Source organism: Podarcis melisellensis, assembly GCF_964234715.1.
Source record: "Podarcis melisellensis genome assembly, chromosome: 16".
Lineage (NCBI taxonomy): Eukaryota > Metazoa > Chordata > Lepidosauria > Squamata > Lacertidae > Podarcis > Podarcis melisellensis.
In genome coordinates this window covers 27,175,705-27,195,811 of record NC_138533.1, presented here as the reverse complement: position 1 = coordinate 27,195,811, position 20,107 = coordinate 27,175,705, and the positions used below count along the sequence as shown (strand labels likewise).

Genomic DNA, 20,107 nt, shown 5'->3' with positions numbered 1-20,107 from the left:
CCCCTCCTCCGAAGTTTCTAAACTGGCTGGCTCATCTCCATTGCTGATGCACATTATAACCCAGTAGTCTTAGTGGCAAAATGCTGTCAATCTCAGACTGGGGTAGAGAACATTTGTGATGAGTGTGTCACAGTAATGCTAGCACCCTCCCCCCTTTTAGTATTGCTTTTGTGCTAATTTTTGTTTCCTTTTAGCAGTATATCTGCATTCCGAAGCAAATTTGGGCTGGAGGGTTAAGGCCTGTAGATTATTTCGTGCCTTAATTGGCATGGTTTGGTTGCATTCTGTCTGTTTCCATGAGCACAAATCCCCCATGGATAGCACTAGGGAGACCTGCTTTGTTGTATTCAGAAGTTTTTAGGCCCTGGCAGCAGGGCTGGGTAGTGGCAGGTGATGGGAACAGCAGCCCCACTGCCCTGCTTCTAGTTGGAGGGGAGAATGTCAGGATACAAGAACTTGACCTGGCTTCATAAGGCAGATTCACGGGTTCTGTAGGTTGTGCATGTTGAAAGTCAAATGTATTTCTGAACGATTTGGGAGCATGAGTTGCCTGCCTTTGACAAAAACCCAAAGGACAGTTTGAAGAGCCGCCTCCTCCTCACCTCCTTCCCCTTATCTGGCCCTTGTCCCTGGGGTTGCTGCTTCTGTCCAGGTATCTAGTTACTGCTGCCACTGCAGTGGAAGGTGCCAAGTGTGAATGCCTTTTGGCCCAAGCCAGGGAACAATAGGATTTTTCCCAAAGGAACAGCCAAGCCTTGCACAGCTGGTCGCATCTTACAACGTCGTTGGCACACAGGAGCTGAAAGTGATTTGGCTCAGGCCCGGCAGCCCACGTCCCAGGCAGAGAAGCAGCAGCTTAATATAGAATTGCCTGCTCTGCATCGCCTGGGAAGTGGGTTCATCATATTGGCATTATTCCCTTTTGGGCTTCGGGAGGGGTGTGCTGACATCTCAACAGAAGTTGGATGTTTGCATTTCTGTCCAAAAACCCCCCAAAAGCATGTCTATTTTGAAATGGTGCTTTGGAAATGCTTTGCTTCTGGGCTCACAGCCATCCCACAAAGCTGCTTGGGAAGGAAAGCCAGCACTGAACTTGAAGCTGTCTCTTTAGGTGTGCTGGGCTGGTTTGGTTTTGGGTATCTCTTACGTTGGTTAAATCAAAATAAGCAGACTCCACTGGATGTGCCACAAAGGCCACACGCGGCTCTTCCCAGGAGTAATGGCAGTTTATAATGTGGGTATCTGGAGCCAGGACTTCCACTCCAGCCATGCTTTGTTCTCTGGAGAGCTTCTCAAGGTAATTCAGGAGCCAGAAGGAATCGGGGCAAAGACCCAAGAGTGGAAATGGTGTGTGTGTGTGTGTGTGTGTGTGTGTGAGAGAGAGAGAGAGAGAGAGAGAGAGAGAGAGAGAGAGAGAGAGAGAGAGAGAGACTAAAGCAGTCCAGTAAACCAGACTTTGAGACTAAGCAAATCTCTGAGAGGACGCAGTTAACTATAAACCCCTTACACCCTACATATATCTATGTACATAAATCTATAAATAGCAGTCAAAAGTATTCAGTATACAGTCGTACCTCGGTTCCTGAACACCTTGGGAGTCGGAATGTTCTGGCTTCTGAACCATCGAAAACCAGAAGTGAGTGTTCCGGTTTTCGAACATTTTGGGGGGAAGCCGAACGTCAGGTGCGACTTCCACTGTTGTTTCTGGTGCGCCTGCGCAATCGGAAACCAATCGGAAGCCACGCCTTGGTTTCTGAATGTTTCAGAAGCCGAACAGACTTCTGGAATGGATTCTGTTCAACTTCCGAGGTACAACTGTATATCAGAAACTGTATTTCCCAAGCACAGAGAAAGGAAAAAGTGTTCCCAAACAATGACTAAGGGCAGGTATCATCACTAGCTTTTTCTTTCCAAAAACCAAAATCCGTATTGGCTTCTCCCATGCATGGATAAGCATAGGTTCGTGTTATCATTATAGCAGCATTCAATATCCTATGAAGCCAAGTCGATGGTGCTGTAAACATTTCCCCAGGAGTGAGCTTTTGCTGTTTCTGCTGCCACTAGCAAATTAGGAATCCCTTCAGCATTCACCCTTTTAAATAGATCCTTCCAGGTAATTTTGTAAGACTTGAACAGCTTCAGAGTCAATGGTGTTGGACTGGTTAGAGTGTCAGGCTAGAACCTGGGAGACCAGAGTTCAAATCCCCACTCAGCCATGTGAGGCTCAATGGTTGGTTACCTTGGGCCTGCCACAGTCCCTCAACCTAACAGGGTTGTTGAGAGGATAAAATGGGAAAGGAGGAAAACCATGTACTCCATCTTGACTTTCTTGGAGGGCAGGTGAGATATAATAGCAATTAGTAATAATTTCTTCTAGCTGCTTAACATAGTATAATATCAATTGCCAATTAATTATTTTGAGGGGGCAGTTTTAAAATAGGAATATAATCAGCACATGTTTATCCACAATGCCAACAGTTATTCCAAGTCAGCTTATAAAACAATATTTATGCGGGGATCACATATGACATTACCGATGCAATGTTTTTGCAAATTCATAAGATTCTCATTCTCCTGCAGCCAAAGCCATACTTTATATCTTAGCAATACCGCTAACATAAATTGTAATGCCACTTATTTTGAAATGGCTGCAATTCTTGATAGCAGGATACAGAAAAGGCTTAATGAATGTAACTAAGTGGCCCTTTTACCCACCACCTACTTCCAGTTTGGTAGCCTGGATTTCCAAACACATTTAAAGAGTGTCTGATTTGAAAATATTGATCCCTTCTAGAAATACATGGATACATTTTGTTTCTTCCGAAAAGTTATAATAAGAAACTGAATTGTCGCATATAGGCCATTTATGTTCCAGTCAAATATATCTCCCAATATTTCTTATTAATTAATTAATTTGTAGTAACAACAGGAAATAGAGGAGAAAGACCTTGGATTGTGTTTGGCCTCATTCTTCCTTTGCCCATATGCTACGTTCAGCTTTGAGACACAGTTTTTGACTTGCTCTTTCGATATCTTCTCTATTATACCAGACAAATAGACAGAAAACTCCTACCCTGCTCATATTCCTTTGTGTTGGTTATGCTGCATGCATCATAAAACTCTGAAGATTTTGGGACACCTGCTGCACCCAGATTTCACAACATGGTCATAACTATTCTAGGTTTCTTACCCCAGCCGCCAAAATAAATTCAGTTTCTCTGTCTTGCCGAACACCTGTCTTCTTTCTTAAGAACATGGGAGTCTTGCTGGATCAAGCACCGGTCTAGTCCAACCTTCTGTTCTCACAGTGGCCGGTCAGATGCCACAAGTGAAGCCCATCAGCAAACAAAATTATAATAATTTTTTATTAGTACTCCACCCATCTGGCTGGGTTTCCCCAGCCACTCTGGGCAGCTTCCAACAGAGATTAAAAATACATTAAAACATCAGTCATTAAAAACTTCCCTAAACAGGGCTGCCTCCAGATGTCTTCTAAAAGTCAGATCCTTGTTTATCTCCTTGACATCTGATGGGAGGGCATTCCACAGGGCGGGTGCCACTACTAAGAAGGCCCTCTGCCTGGTTCCCTGTAACTTGGCTTCACACAGTGAGGGAACCGCCAGAAGGCCCTCGGCGCTGGATCTCAGTGTCTGAGCAGAACGATGGGGGTGGACACGCTCCTTCAGGTATACTGGGCCGAGGCCATTTAGGGCTTTAAAGGTCAACACCAACACTATGAATTGTGCTTGGAAACGTACTGCCTCTTAAGTCACAAGAGAGCTTGATAACTAAAGCATACCGGCATCCTGTTTAATTTATAATTGTTGCTGGTCCTTTCAGTCTTTTTATTGCCATCCTGAAATGTTTTTATGCTGCTTTTTTAAGTTAATGGTGTATTATCTTTTCATTTGTTTTGTGATTTTTGTTAACTGAATCAACCCACAAAAAAACTCTGGAGTGTAGTTTAATGGTCCCACTCATGGCCAATTGCAAGCACACCTGCTGAATCATTGTCTGTATTTGATAACGGGCTGGATGAGGGCCAGTAAACAGAGTGCTGGATCCTGACAAGACAGAGGCAGTGTGTGTAGAAGTGATTGTCAGGCCTGGGAAACAGATGCGAAATCTGTTCTGGATGGAGGTGCCCTTCTTCTGAAAGAGGAGGTCCACAGCTTGCGGGTGGAAGCTCATTGATCCCTCATTGTCTCTTGGGGGAACAGAGTACCTTTTACAAGCTGGCTTGCTAATGGGTGCCGTTCTTGGGCAGAGATAGGCTGGCTGCAGTAATCTTTGTAGGGTTGACATACTGTATTATACATGGCATGGAGCCTCAACTCTGGCATCCACTCCCTAGAGAGACTCGGCTGTTGTCGATTTTTCAGTCTTTCCGGCATAGAGCTCACTTCTTCTGAATAAAACGTAAACAGCAATTGCTGCTCATTTTTACTTGCTCCCTGGGAGCATGTCCACAAGAGTTGGCTTCCAGTGGCATTGGGGCTGCCATATAAGCCCAGCCTCTGTGTGGTTTAGGGACTCATAACCGGAATCCTTTTGACAAAAATAGCTTGATTTTTCCATATCCTGGGATTCTCAGTGACTGAGGTAGAGTAAGGTGCAGCTGGTTGAATGAGGAACGTTAGTAACGGTTAAGTAGCCAAGAACTCCCAAGTCCAGTCCAGAAGTTGCAAATAGAAATGGGAAGTTATTAAAATGAAAACCAGTTGTCCCAGGCAAGAGACTTGACAGACTTCCTTTCCAAGATTCGTCTAGTTTTGGTGTCACATTTGTCTTAAGCGTGTTTGCTGTGTAGCAGAGTGTTCTAACTTGTCCTGCAGTAAATGCATGGGGAGGCCCGTGTCATTCATCCATTCACTAGAGCAGAAAGCATCCATTCTTGTCATTTGGTGCTCTTTGTACAACTAAATGTCGCTTTTCTTGTTGTCGTCGTCGTTTTTTCCGTGCTGTCTTTTGTGTGTTTGTTGTGCCTTTGTAACCAATATTGCCCGTGCTGCCTTAACCCTTTTAAAAACTCTGTTCATAGATATTCTCTCCCTGCTTTTTTATCCATCACGGCTTGCTTGAACAATAGGCCAGAACTGCAGCTTAACCGCTTTGGGGGATGAGGAATCTGTTCACTGTGGTAACGTAGAGATCCAGTTTCTGGAAAAGCTTCTTCAAGATGCGTTGCAACCCTTGGATTCTCCCCCCGCCCCCCCGCGCCTTAACACATGCTCTGCCTCCATCCCGTTCTGTTCTTTGCGCCAGGGATGGGCAGCCTGTGTCCCCTCCTGGATGAGGGTGACTACAACTCCCATCATCCGCTACTCTCTGACCATGCCAAACCCTGCTTTTTGCAAATGTTGTGTCTTTCATTAACACTCATAGCCTAGTCCTTGTACTTCTGGAAAAGGGCTCTTAGAAGATGTACAAAGGCTCATTGGTGGCTGGGCAGGGGGGCGGGTTTTAACTAGCCAAACATAAATTTGGTGTGCACGGATTATGAAAATGCTGTTTCCCATGGTTGAGTCCTTGACTTTCAAACAGCACAAATAAAAGCCACTATGATCCTTTGTTTTAATTTCTGTATATGCCTTACGCACCCTGTCTATATGCTTTTGTTCGTTATTTTGTTTCCAAATTTCCAAAAATTAATTGCAGAATTTATAATCTAAGCATAACCAGAAAAGGGGGAGCAGGATAATGCTAAACAATACTAAAATACATAATTAGAATACAGTTGAAAAATTGCAGATACCGCTCATAATGCTTGAAATGCGCACTCATCCCCATGACATTCCCGTGACATCCTTATGTCATGTGACCGTGTGAGAGGTATTCTGAGGTGGGTGGTCTTCATGTAGGTCGTCTTGTTGGCGGTATGTCCACTGCAGCATAATCTCAGAGTGATACACTTGCCTTTGAGGTGACTTTGTAACCTGCAGCTGGAATGGGATTCAGACATGAGAACACACGTCAGGCCTGATCTGCGGTGCTTCCAGCCCACATTTCTTGATGTTGGCAGTCCCCATCTGGACATTTCCCCAGATATAGTGGCTGGTGAAAATGAAGAGCATTGTCTGCCTTTGGCAACATTTCTGCTTTTCTTGTTTTTAAAACAAGCGATGCCATTCTGAATCAACTGAGCCAGGTTCTTCTGTGTTGCATATTCTGCCCACAGACGTCCTGGCTTGTGCGGTATGATCTGAGAGCTCTCCTCCCAAATCGTCAGGTAGACTCTCCGAAGACTTTCCGACATGGCGGTCTGGTGTGGTTTGATATGTAGGATGGCAGTGCTGTTGCCGAATCTCTCCATAGCCTCTTGAATATTTCGTTGATAGATGTGTAATGACTTTTCTGCAACATCCTAGACACCACCCAGATGCTTCTACAGCACCCATGGTGAGAATGAAGTGCCAGAAGAAGAAGAATGGGGTTAGACTAGATGACCCCTGGGGTCCCTTCCAACTCTACAATTCATGAATCCTCATTGGTGTCTTTCACAGACCTACTGGCTCTGCTGAACAGGCACTGCCTCTTAACATGCAGTACAAAGCTGGTCTCTGCAGGGTGGAGGCATCTCTGCTCTTAGGCTGCACATCGGCTTTAGCCTTTTGGTGTTTGGGGCCTGTATTAAAGTTGTCCTTCCCACCCCCCTCCTCCATCCCCTCTTGGTATATTGATCAGTTGCAGGTGAAGCTCTCTTATGTGCCTCTGTGGCTCCTACTCGGCCACTGACACTTTGGTGGAGCACTTGCTCAAAGATGACATAAAGAAAGGGACCAGATGTTGGACAGAGGGCTGGTTGTTTCCTGCTGACTGGATTTCAGTTCTTGAATCTTAACTTCTAGTAGTTGAAGCCACCTTCCGAGTGACCACCCTTAGTGGTATATCCACAAGAAGATTCACTAGCAGAGGAAGCTTGTAATTGCCTTTGAGACTTTTTCCTTGTCTCTGTATATTTTTGCCTGGCACTCTCTTTGGGAACTGTTATGGGAACTCCAGATTTTAATTTGCAGCTCTGCAGCTTCTGCAGGATCTTCCATTTTTGGTGTTGCCACAACTGGTGGCATTTCTTCATCTGTAGTGGTTTTCATTTTATATCTGTGGAATTTCACCATCTTGATAATACAGCTCTCCTATTTAGGCAGACAATTCTTCCATTGCCTTGTCTTGCAGTTGCTTCTAATTATGTAATTTCTGCAAGTTTGCTGCACCTGCATTTTTCTTCGTGTCTCTGCACTCAGCTTGATAAGAAAACTGGTCTTTTCCCTCCCCCTTCCCATCAGGTTTGAAAAGGGCATCTCAGTGCTTGGCAGACTCCTGCAGGTGGGTGGGTTATTAGAAGCTGCATTGGCCACCATCTGCCCACTTCTAAGGCATCTTCTTTTCCAAATTTCCAGTCACACAAGGACTTTTGCTGCATGTCTCAGGAGGGCACAAAATGCTTGGATTTCACTGGTCTTGTGTGACAGGTTAGGCCGAGAGAGCCCTTCCTCACATACTGAAACTTCTATACATCATCAGAAGTGGCAAAAGTTTCCAATTGGCTACCCTACAATAGAAGTATCTGAAATTATTACATGGCAGAAGAGTAAATAGAAAAACAAACATACACACGCACACCTCTCCCACACACTTTTGTGAACATCCTAAGACAACATTAAGGTCCAATTGCATTTGTAAAAGGGTTTGGGGCAGAGCCTTCCAAACTTTTCATGTTGGTGGCACACTTTTTAGACATGCATCATTTCACGACACAGTAATTCAGTTTTACTAGCAAACCGGAGGTTAATATTACCCCTTTCCAGCCACGGAAGGAATGTGGGGAGGTTTGTGCGATACCCCTACACACTGCAGCCAACATACTAATGTGTCGCAACACACAGTTTGGAAAGCTCTGGTTTCGGGTGAAATCAGGAATCTTGATTAGAAATGCCTCCTGCAGCACCTGTTCCTGGTCTCTGTTCATTCATCGGTTAGGTCCAGGCGGGTTGCTGCAGTGTTCCTGTGTCAAGGATCTAAGTCCGCTTCGGATCTTTCCCCACTGTAATCTTGCAACTGTCGCAGCATTTGGAAATATTGGCATTCAAAATCTGCCCCTGGCGAACGAGTCCTGGTGGAGCCAGACCAGATTTTGGATTATGCCACCCGTTTGCTTCCAGAGAAAAAAGCTGCCCAGCGCTGTGTCTCAAATGGAGCATTGCTCCTGAAGGGGGGATGCTCTGTGTGGAAACTGCTGAATTCTCCTAGACGGAATCTGCAGAAACAGCAAGGTGAGGCTAAGGGTAGGAAAGCTGAATGGGCCGCCTTGGCTGGAAATGGAGGAAGGGGCAGTGAGGATTGCAGGCACAGCCTTGATAAGGCCAAGAGCAGGAGGAGGAGAGGAGGAGGCACCGAGTCCTTGATGTACAAGGTGGGTGGAAGTTTGTGTGGAGAGACAGCCCTGGGAGCCCCCTCATGCTTGCCCTCCTTTCCCTCCTGCAGACCGGAGTCAGGATAGCACAGCGGTGGTGCTCTCTGATTCCAACTCCACCCAAGACATGTTCACTGAGGTTGCCAGCTCTCAAGACAGTGCGAAGAAGCCTTTTCCAGAGAGGAAGCCTTTTGTGTCCCCTTCGGAAGCTGTCGCCACAGCTACTAGCAAAGAGGCCCCAGGACCTGCAGAGGAAAGGGGTAGGTCATTCCTGGTGTGTGAAGATCTGTGTGTATGAGAGAGAGAGAGAGAGAGAGAGAGAGAGAGAGAGAGAGAGAGAGAGAGAGCGCGCATTGCTTAGCACAGCTTGAGCGGCTGGAGCAAGTGCACACTTTTCTTCCTGGAGCAGCAAGTAGTTGTTGCTGCCAGAGGGAAAGGAGTAGTGAATAGCGGACTGAGGGCAGGGCGGGTCAGCAGATTCATCCCAGGAGAGAGGGACGAGGCTGTTCCCGACGGGTCCTGAGCACCTCCTTCCTCTCCTGAGCTACTCTGACGGAAGCAAGAACAAGCCAAGGGAACGTCTTCTCCTGGCCGTGCATTTCACGTCTTTGCGCACATGGGGTTTTCCTTATCTTCAAATTTGTGGGGGTTTTGTTTAACTGTTTGTAACATCCTTCGACGGAGGAAGAATGATGGTGGCTTCTGTGTCAGCTGGGTCCGAAGCAGATGCTGATGCTGCCCTATCTGTTTTGACAACTCCAGGGAAGCCGGAGGAGCAGCCCTTAGAGAGCTCAGAGTGCTGCCACGTGGCTGAGCAGAAGCTGGACCATCAGGCCCCGCCCCCCGGGGTCCCCCCCAAAGCCCCTGCCCCCTCGCTTTCCCAGTGGGACACCAAGCGGCGGGCTGTGCCCAGTGGGGAGCAGTTTCCCCAGAGCCTCCCCGTGGACCTGGAGGAGCAGCGCAAGTTCCTGACGGAGCACTGCATCACCTCCTTCCGCCTCTGCCTCAGCCGCTTCCCTCAGCACTACAAGAGTCTCTACAGGCTGGCCTACCTCTATGCCTACAGCACAACCCATAAGGTAAGCGGTGGTGGTGGGAGAGTAGGGCTGAGCGCTGCCCCTCTCACGTGACATTGCTCTTCTCACTGTCCAGGCCTAGAGCCCCTGTGGGTGGTGGACACGTGGCATTCCCTAAGCAGCAGTAGCAGCAATGCCTTGTGGCGGGGAAAGCCTCTGCTCTGGGACTGGGAGGAGCAACACCAGCAACCAGGAGCTCTCAAGATCTTCTGGGACGAAATCAAAATCCCCTCTGCTCTTTGCCACAGCAGCAACACTCCAGTTTGGCCTTACCCGAAAGCAAGAACCAGCTGCCCTTGCATCATCCTGTGAGTTAGAACCTGGAATGAGCAGGAGTTGCTCCTTTGCTCCCCACCTTCAACCTCCACAGGGAGAAGCTGACTTTGCAGTGTCCATATGACAGGGCAATGTTAGCACAGTCCCTGTAGTGACTGCCTGCTGAGCGTGCACTTCTAGTGTAGCTGCGCTGTCCATTGTATTGGCTGTGATGTGGCCGGTAAGATGAGGAGGGATACCCACTGCAGCCGTTTGCTGCCTCTGACCTCCTGGCAGTTCTGCACCTAAGTAAATAACTAATTCTCTACGACGACGTCCCATTTGTGTGTTCAGAACAGCTAAACCCTGCAACCTGTGGGAAATTGTAGGAATTCAGCAAACTTTGCCTTTGTCTCACTTACTGCTTCTGCTTTGGCTGGTGGTGTTTGGGTGAGGAGGGAGGAGCTGTTAGGCACTGAAAGCCCCATTCCTAGTTATGAAACATCTCATGCCCCCTCCCCAGCTTCTGAGATTTTGCCAGGCATCAGCCCCTCTCGTACAAGCAGGCCTGTGTCTCGGGAGCCAATAAGCGCTTGGTTTACAAAGAAGCAGGCTCAGGGAAGAGGGAAAGCTACCAGGCAGCTGAATCCTGCACTGTGCTCTGTGCTTGGATTCCAGGTGCACAGCTCAGCTGATGTTTTGTATGCACACAATTCCCCAAAATTGCCTGACTTTCTGCTTGCTTTCAAGGCTTCCAAGCTCGCCTTGGGAGTCTTCTTGTACTCTCGGTGTTCATGCACTTTGATGTGGAGGTTTGTATCTCTCTAAGCATTCATATTAACAGGAGCAATAAGAATGCTCAGTTGAGGTGACCAACCAATCAGGGCTTCCTTCCCCCACCTAGAGCCCTCCAGAGGGCTTCCAGACAGCTCCCATCAGCCCCAGCCAGCACAGGGTACAATGGTGGGGCTGGCAGGAGTGGGTCCAGAACATTGGAGGGCACCAGGGTGGGGAGGGCTGTTGAGAAATTGGAGTTATGGAGGGTGCTGGCAAGTTGAAAATATGTATTTCAACTGTACTACAAAAGCCTGGCATTATCGGGGAGCGGGGGGGGCAAATTTTGTGGTTGTTCAGTATAGAGGGGCACTGGGTGTATCCCCTGCTTGTTCCCAGGCAGTGGTCTGGGGACTGGGTGCTTGGTCTCTGGTCAAAATGAGGCTGGTCCTTCACTGGACGAGGAGGCCCCCAACCCTTCTCTCCTGAGGCTGGGGGGGGGCTTCTCTGCATGGCTATATACATGCTCTCCATCACCTCACTGAACCAAATGTGAGACTAAACACCGGTTGTTGCACGGAGCACCCTCCCCTCTGGTGCCATTGAGGGAGCTGCTGCGTTGTCTTGGGATGTTTACAAACATTCTTAACTGTGAGGAGGGGAGGAAGGCAGGCCTGGGGGCCTAAGGGGCAGGGGGAGGCTGTGGCAGATGTGCCGGTTGAGCAGTGGGAGAGGAAAGGAAGGGAGGAAAGAGGAGGCTTCATCTGCAATAACCAAACATCCCCTCCACCTCTCTCCCTCCAACTCCTGCTTCCCCTGCGCTGTCCTATATAGAATCTTCAGTGGGCTCGCGATGTGTTGCTAGGCAGCAGTCTCCCATGGCAGCAGCTGAAGCACATGCCAGCACAGGGTCTCTTCTGCGAGAGGAACAAGACCAATTTCTTCAATGTAAGTTGCCTGTACCTGAAACTTGTGGCTGTTTGTTTGTGTTTACATCTTTTGTATACTGCCCAATTAAGAGTGCCCTCTGAGCAGCTAATTTCCCCCCCTTCTCATTTTACATCTCCTTTTCATCAGGTAAGTCTGTTAGGAGGCCACCTTCAAAGCAGAGAAGAATTTGCAGCAAAGCAAAATGTGTTCCCTACCCACCAGGGAGGAGTGATGCTTAACAGAGGCACAACTGCTTTCTTCTCCTGCATGGAAAGATCCAAGGGGAGGGCAAAGGGTCTTGACATCCTTCCCATTCAGTGGCTAGCACACGTCTTGAGCTCCCAAGAGTTTCTGGCCAGACTAAGGAAGCTGCTTGAACCCTGTTAGCAAACTTCTGTTGCTCTCCCACATGTGCATGAGGTGGACTTGTGAATGAAGCTGTCTACAGTAGAGAGGGCTTGTTGACTGGTTAGTAGCTGTCATGGCCTTTGGCTAGCACAAAAAACTTATTGAATGAATGAATGAATGACTGGTTAGTTGGCCCCTGGAAGGGAGAAGAAGCTCTGCCTGAGGAAGGTTGTGGTGGGGTCTTGCAGACTCTTCTCTTTAAGTAAAATGCTTCTGCCCTGCTTTTCTGCCTGACAGCAGTACTCCACAGAAAGAAAATTAACACAAACATAAGATTAAAGAAAAAATGAGGCCATGTTAGGTCCAGTCGTGGACGACTCTGGGGTTGCACGCTCATCTCGCTCTAAAGGCCAAGGGAGCCGGCGTTTGTCCGCAGACAGCTTCCAGGTCTTGTGGCCAGCATGACTAAGCCATTTCTGGCAAACCGGAACGGCGCACAGAAACACCGTTTACCTTCCCGCTGGAGCAGTACCTATTTATCTACTTGCACTTTGACATGCTTTCAAACTGCTAGGTTGGCAGGAGCAGGGACCTTCTCATCGGCAAGCCCTAGGCTCACAGACCACAGTGCCACCCATGTCCCCCTGTCAATAAGTACTGAAATATAAAAGCAGAAACAGGAATTGAGGGGAGCTGGCAAAGGCACCTGAGTTTAAGCAACACTGAACCAAGCAGAACTTTGGGGGGGGGGTGGGCGAGAAGTGTGTATGTAGAAGAGAGAAAAAGAGATTTTGCAACCCTTAAGTTGCCTTCATGTCTGATGGTGATTTGTAAAATGGTCTTTCTTGCAGGGTTGATATAAAGGGCAATGTGGGGAGAAATGTAACATTCTCTCCACACCTTAAAGTAGAGCCTGAATGCTGGTGGCTACATATTCTGGAGCTGTAGTGAAGGACAGAGAGAAAATTGGGGCTGAAAGATCAAGGCAGAAGCTGTTTGGGTGCCGCCTAGAGGCCACATTGTACTGTACAGTGAGCAAAACACACACACACACACACACGACTGAAGGTGTTTAATGTTTCCAAGGCACGGAAGTCCTTAACACAAGATTTCCATGCCTTTTTTTGGCTGAGTTAAGTTGTCAACATCTTTTCTTTTAAATGGTTGTTTTTGTGATCCTAGAATTCTAGTTCCTTGCCTTGTCAGATCAACTTGCTCCATACGGTCCATGACTTGCACCCCACTTTTTTCTTCCTCAGAGTGAAGGATGCTAGAAGGGTGCTTAACTTGCTCGCATATGGAAGGTTAACAGTTGTGGATTATTCCACTTTACATGGACAACAACCAAGGAGAGCAAGAGAGGGTTGGCCAAAGGGTTCCTCCATCTGCTGCGTTGTAGATCGTGTATATTATGCCTGGTGCCATATTCTGTAAAAGATTTATGAGAGCACTGTGTAAAAAAGAAATAGCTCCACACTGCTGGCTGCGACTTCTGCTGCAGGGCTAATTCCTTGGGGTCTGGCCTTCTCCCCGGTTTTGTGCCACGCTGGGGTGCTCTTCACTTTCACCCCCGGGAGACTAGCTGGAAGAAGAACCCATTCCCCCTTCTTATTCTTCATCATCTTTTTCAAACCTTCCCGTCATCTTTTACCTCTTCATCAACAGGAGAATTTTCTAGGTCTGCCAGGGAGGGATGCGTGAAATGTGTGGCTGCTGTTGCCGCCAGAATCCCTTTTCCTCCTCCGCATGGGAGCTGAGCCTTTTCAGCAGCCTTCCGCCCCCAACCCCTTAAAGGGTTGGGGTTGGAATTGCTTCACTGTGTGGGAGAGCCTGGAGGAAAACCAGCCAATTCCCCTCCTTTCTCTGCCATCGCTGCCGCCATTAGGAGTCAGGATATCACCCTGCCCCCGAGTCAGTGTCCCTGGGCCAGTTGTCATCTTTCAAACACTCCTTCCTTGCAGCTATTTCTGCCAGAAAAGGGCCAGGGTTTGTTTCTTCTGCAATCCACACTCACCTCTCCATGTGCCAGGAGAAATGGGGGTGTTGCAGCCTGGAGTCAGCTCTGGCTCCTACAGATTGCAGTGCAGTGTTTTTCCATTCCAAGAAGTCTCAGATATGCAGGGCCATCCAGATATGCATCCAACATACAGCCACTTTCCCAGTCCCTGACAGCTCATCATTTGTCTTCACTCATGCACCATGGGGGGTAGGAAGAGTCAGCAAGTCTCTGTCTAGCCCAGCCTTGGCTTCCCAGATGTTGTTGGGCTACAAGTCTCATCTTCCATAGCCAGCAGAGGGGGATGATGGGAGTGGTAGTCCAACAACATCTGGTAACCCAGGGTTGAGAAAAGCTGGGCTACCCTATGAGGTGCAGCCTCATAGGGGATCACAGGCCACTCTCTACCAGGGGTGATGATGGTTCCCATCGGCAGGATTCAGATATCAGCCTCCCCTCAAGAAAATCTACAGGGGGGCTACCTGGACTTCACCGTATCACCATTCACTGGGCATCAGACAGGTCCCCCTTTGCCGGTGTGGCCTTTGGCCAGAAGGTGCTGCTGACGGTCCTGTGCTGGGTAGGTAGGGGTCTGCCTGCTCTGGGATTCTGGGGCTCCTTATATACTTCCTTCTGCTGTGGAGTGGAGACACTTCTCTACCAGCAGAGAAAGGAACATGGGGACCTACCAGGATGTTTCTTATGGTTGGTCTGCGGAGGGTGTCCGCCTTCACCCCAATTCTCAGCTCCAAAGGAAGGATGCTCCCGTCTTGGCTCAGAGGGATTTTAGTCAATGGTAGTTTGAGGGCTGGGTGGAGAAGTTTGCGTCTGCTATACTCTCTCTCCTCCTCCTCTGCTCTTGTTCTGTTGCTACCATTGCTGGGTCAATATAATTCTTCGGGCTTTTTGTTGCGTCTGTTGCATTAGTGCTAGGGGCTTCCTCCTAGCAGACATTTCAAGTTTGTTTAGAACGTAAATTATATTATCTATGGATAAGAACCATTTGAAGACTAATTGAAGTGGATTTGAAAACAGAATTGTGATGTGTGGGGTTTTTTAAACAGAAAGATGCTAAGCTGCAGATGAGCAGTCGTGTCTTGTAGCTGCACAGAGGAGCAGATTCCCGCCTTCTTGTTGGCTTGTTCAGTGGACAATTGAGTTGAGGTCATATTATGATTTCCTGTCAGAAAGCAGGAACGAGGCAAGGATTCCCCATGAGGTGTGCTTGGGATAGGATCTGCAGATCAGTGCAATTGTGTCATCAAGTTCAGTTATGCAGATATGAGCCCTGACTTGTGTCTAGCGTATGTGTGTGCTGGGCCAGGCTTTCCCTTGGGAACAGTAGCTAAATAATGTGCCCTCTTTTTATAAGAGTGAACTACTGTCACGATTGGGTTTAGGAGCTGCCCATCACTTCCACTTCTGGGTTGTCAGCACAATGTCAGCCGCTGTGGCACTGTTTTCTCCTCCACACACAAAATATTCATGGGATAAAAAGGTGCAGAGAAATTGGTACTTATCTAAGGAGATTCAGGTAGTTGGGATTCTGCTTTCATTGTCAGCATCCTCCTAATCGCCAAGTGATTTAGGCTTCCTATCTTATTTCCTAGAGCAGGTTCCAATAGCCTTGGCTGGGGCAGATGCTGCTTATTCTTCCAGAATCTGGCTTTATGGCACTGCTCTTTTCATGCAATGTATAGACAAGGCTTCTGAAAGTCTCCCTCTAATATAAATATAAATATAAATATAAATGTGTTATACAGAAACGGACAAGGAGAAACTGAAAATTGATGGGAGGTTTTAAAAAGAAAAACGGGATCTGGGCTCAAACAGTGAGTCATGTTTTAGAAATCAGCTGCGTTCATGACCCAATCAAGTTTCTGAAGACTGTTGCCACCAAGTTGGCTGCTGCAGTTAGCGTCGGTATTGTGCTGGGTGCAGATCAGGCAGGAGATTTTGCTGGTTTTAAAAAAAACAAACCCAAAAAACAGATCACCTGAGTTCTCTTGTTGGGGCCTTGATCGAAGCCTTTCAGTGGGAGAAGAGTTAGCTCTAGAAACAACAGGTGACTCTCCCCAAAAAGCGACCTGGGGTGAAGTTTTTTTGTCCTCCGTGCCTGGTTCCATGCGGAGGTGGGTTTTTTTTTGGCTGAGCGAAGCGTGAAACGGGCCAGAAATTCTTGGAAGCCTTCAAAGGCCGGGCAGAGCTGCCGCTGCTGCTGCTGCTTTGATACAGGCAATGCTGGAGCCTGAAAGTGCCCTGGAGAGGCGACGCGTGTTTTCCTGTTTTCCTGGCTGCGAGGCCACTTCGCTCGGGGGAGCCGGGCGGCGGCCTCGGTGCTACAGCAGGTCCTTCGCGGTGACGTTGGTGGGGTGCCCTAGAGGAGAGGGAGAGCGAAGTTTGCGCAGCCCGGCCGAGGCAGAAGCTGGCGGCGCCGCCGCTTGGCTTTGCGCTCTGGCTTCCCTCCGGCGCGGGGGTGTCGGGGAGCTCCGCCTCTCCTCTCTCTCTCTCTCTCGCTGGCTGGCTGCCTTCCTGGCGGGGCTTCTCGGGGGCGGAGAGCCACGTGACGGGCGCCGTCTCGGGGAAGAGCCCCCGATGGCAGCGCCAGCGATGGGCAGCGCGGCGGCTCCCGCTGCCGCCGCGGGGCCTGCCGCTTCGCCTCCGCGCCGCCGCGGGGGAGCCTTCTCCGGGGCGCGGCAGGAGGCGGCCTTGCGGGCGGCCAGCCCCAGCACCACCACCAGGGCGCGCAGCTGCCGGGAGCCGCCCTGCGCCCAGCATGGTGAGAGCGAGCGAGCGAGCGAGCGAAGGGGAAGCCCCCGCCTCGAGGTAGCCTCGGGGCTCGGCTGCGCAGCGCCCGGCCTTGTTTGGACGGGGGACTGCGGGGGAAGCCCCGGGAGGCGGGCGGGGGCGGCCCCTGGGCTGGCCGGATTGCGTGGGAGGAGAAGGAGGAGGAGGCCTGCCGAGCGCAGCGCCGCCTCCGCCTGCAAATCGCGCGGGTTTCCAGTTAGCAGCAGCGACGCGGCTCTCTTTCCTCGGCTACCGTCGCCTTGGTTTAGGTTGCGTAGGTGCCGATGGAGCCTTCCCTGCGCCCGCCACCTGCCGGGGAGCCCGATCGCTTGGCCCGCTGCTCCGCGGCTGACGAGGAAGACGAGTCGGCGTCACCTCTCCGACGGGGCGCCGAGCGCAGCTCTGCTGCTCTGGCTTCCCAGGGGAAGAAATGCGCGGCTCTTTCCGGCCCTGGAAGCGGAGCTGGCTGGCTGGGGCTTGCAGGGAGGTGTAGGTGAGGAAACGACGGAGCGCTTGGCCAGGTGTGGAGCCCCGGAGAGGCTCCTTCTCTGAAACCTCTCTGGCGGTGCTGTGGGTCCTCCGGATACACGAGTCGTCGTTGTCTCCACGCTCTTGGGATGCTGTAAATCCCTTGAGCCCAATCGGAGGTGCGCTGCTGGTGGCTGCTCCAGTGTTTGTGGTCTGTGCCCCAGAGAGCTTTCCCAATTGGTCCAGCCGTGGTGGAGGATGTAAAGAACGAGGGAGGGAGGGATACAGGGAGGAGAGCAGGGGGAGACAACTGCTGGCCAGCAGCTGCCTGTCCATTGAAACCACATTTCCCACCCCCCTCCGAAAGAATCCCGGGAACTAAGTTTATTCAGAGCACTGTGAATTGTAGCTCCTGGAGGGGTAAACTAGAGGTCCCAGGATTCTTTGGGGGCACACTCAAATGCGCCTTGAATGTATGGTTAGTATGGAATGTTAGTCAAGGAGAAGCTTTGGACTATGTGAGAATGTGGTTGCAAAAGTGCCATGGGGTATGCATTGAGTAGTGTCTTAATGGCACATAGCACACACTCTTCACCTTCCTTCCTTTTTTTAAATCTCCCATCATTTTGTGGACTCTTGTTTGTTTAAAAAACATTTCTTGAAGGCTGGGAATTCAGTTGCCTCTTGGGAACTGAATTACTTGTGTAGCCTTTTACAAAAAAAAGGCCTGCAGGACTTCTGTTTGTTTAGCCCTTTGAGTCCTGTGTACATTACCTTCTCAATGAGCATCTTCTCTGGATTTTTAAATCCTCCCTTTACATGGGGAGTTTGCTTTGCCAGGTCTGCAAATAGCTCTGTTCAAGCCTAGAAAAGTCCTTATACTTGCCCTTTGCATGATGTCTTGGATAACAAAGTTAAGATCAAGAATGTCTGCCCTGCAATGGAATGTCACGGTTTGTTTGTTTCCATGTTCTCTGTGCCTGATGAAGCCTTTCAGTTTCAGCTTGGAAATCCTGAATGAATTAATTCCAGTTGCATTTCATATATTGAAACTGCAGGTGGGGAAGAAACTTTTGTCCAAAGCTGTCCCTAGGCTTTCTCAGAGACCCAGAGAGGCCCTGGCCACTTTCTGCTTTTGAGGCCCCCTAGATAGAATAAAAATTAAAGTGGCAACCCAAAAACAAGGCATGAAAAATAAAATGAGGTATATTCACAAATGCTGTTTTATCTGTGAGCGTGTGCCACATTTGGGTCAGGTGTGCATAAAAACAGGTTGTGAAACTCACCAAATGCCAAAAATTGAAAAAATGCCTAAATGTGAGGCTCCCTTTGAGGTTGTTGCCCTGGGCCAAACAGCCCTCCTATCGCTTGCAATATCTGCTTCCCACCGTTGATGGTTTCCTCCTGGTTTCTTCCCCTGTGCAGGGAATCTGGCGCATCCCCGTGGATGAAATTGATCGCCCTGGTAGCTTTGCCTCTCACATGAACCGCTCCATCGTCCTTCTGCTCAACGTCTTGTCGCAGCTCAAGGATTACAACACCCTGCTGAAAGTCTCATCTATGCTGCAGAGGACCCCCGACCAGGGAAAGTGAGGACGGCCCAGGTTTCTTGTTTCTGGCTTGAAATGCTAAGATGCTGACACATACACACACCTGTGGCTGAAACCCTTCTTAGCTCTTACATATATTAGTTAGAGAATAACAATGGTTGGTTTGCAAAAGTGTTTGTTTTTGGTCTTGAAGCCTCGCTGTCTAGACTGAACAAGCTGTATCTTGGCTTTAATGTCAAAGGCCAGATCCAGGCACTTTCCTCCCCACTATATAGCCTGCAAATCTCTTGTCTTTTCCCCTTCAGCTGCTCTCAGTGTTGAAAATGGATATTAAAAATCCTTTCCAGGAAAGGAGAGAAGCAAAAAGATAGGAAGAGGATACAGGTGAGGGTGGGGGAATAGAGATTACAGAGGTACTGGTTCCTGGCTTTTGTACCCTTGGAGGCCTTTTGGAAGTTATTCCCACCACAAGAGTTCAGCAAATAATATCAACTGCACTTCCAACACCTCAGAAGCCACTCTTCCATCTTTGACTGCTCAGAGTAGTTGAGCTCTTAAGGTGGGAATATGCTCATTTTGGAGAAGCATGTGGTGTATGTGTGTGTCACAGATCAAAATCGCAGATAGGCTCCCTCAGATCTTTCTTTGACAGTAGCAACAGCAGTTAACAGTTCCATATTTACATCCTTTTTGCTTTTTCTCATTTTGTACATTGGATGGCATCGCGGGGATCTCTTTCCTCCCCCCCATAAACTGACAGTGTAGATCCTTTGCAGGCTTTAATGATTTCAAGGTCTTTTAGCAGAGCTAAATGAAAGACTCTCAGTCCTGATTCCTTTCAATAGAGCAACTTTCAGGACCATATTTAAAGTTCTCAGTATAAGGACACTGCCTCATATTGAGATAGATGTACTCAATATCACCTACACTGACTGGAGATGTCAATGAGGATTGAACCTGCAACCTTCTCCAGGCAAAGCAGGCCCCTTCCCCCTGCACTCTGGCCCCTTCCCCACAATGGTAAGGGTCTCAATCCCCTGCACATCCCTCAGTCAAGAGGCAGGCTGAGCACCTTCCAGTGGCCAAAAGCAGATGAACTGAAATATTTCATTTGGGGGAGGGGGTGGAATCAATGAAGTGTGGTTTAAACGTTACATTCAAGCATATTCAGTTCAAGCTTTGCTGCAGAATCAATGTTTTCTGGGCGGCTTGAAAATTGATTAGATTTCAAGAAAAACACATGAAGGCCCTGAAGAGTGCCAGCATACTAAATTTAGCGTGGGTTAACAGCTGTGCTCATAAATATATCTGCTTCCTAGGGATGGCCCCTTGGAAAAAGTTAATAACCACTTTATGTTAGATTTGACTGACATCCTATCTCTTCCAGTTCCCCAGTTTGGCATGTATTGCGTGCATTCATTGTGCTAATAATTAATTTTATGAAACAATGCATTTCTAAAAGGGAGAAATCTTCCACCCACATTGCTGCTGGCTTCTGGCTGCTGCCGGT

At 48.8% G+C, this 20,107-nt stretch overlaps 1 protein-coding gene across 1 annotated transcript in view; it reads left to right on the top strand.

Moving 5' to 3' along the window:
- The window catches only part of CABIN1 (calcineurin binding protein 1), a 58,546-nt gene that overhangs the window by 18,596 nt on the left and 19,843 nt on the right, over positions 1-20,107 (top strand). Inside the window, exons 25-30 of the mRNA XM_081892158.1 lie at positions 8,409-8,673; positions 9,176-9,492; positions 11,353-11,466; positions 14,229-14,372; positions 16,158-16,571; positions 18,473-18,636. Of these exons, the coding sequence (XP_081748284.1) occupies positions 8,409-8,673; positions 9,176-9,492; positions 11,353-11,466; positions 14,229-14,372; positions 16,158-16,571; positions 18,473-18,636 (1,418 nt within the window). The remainder of the gene's footprint in view (positions 1-8,408; positions 8,674-9,175; positions 9,493-11,352; positions 11,467-14,228; positions 14,373-16,157; positions 16,572-18,472; positions 18,637-20,107) is intronic.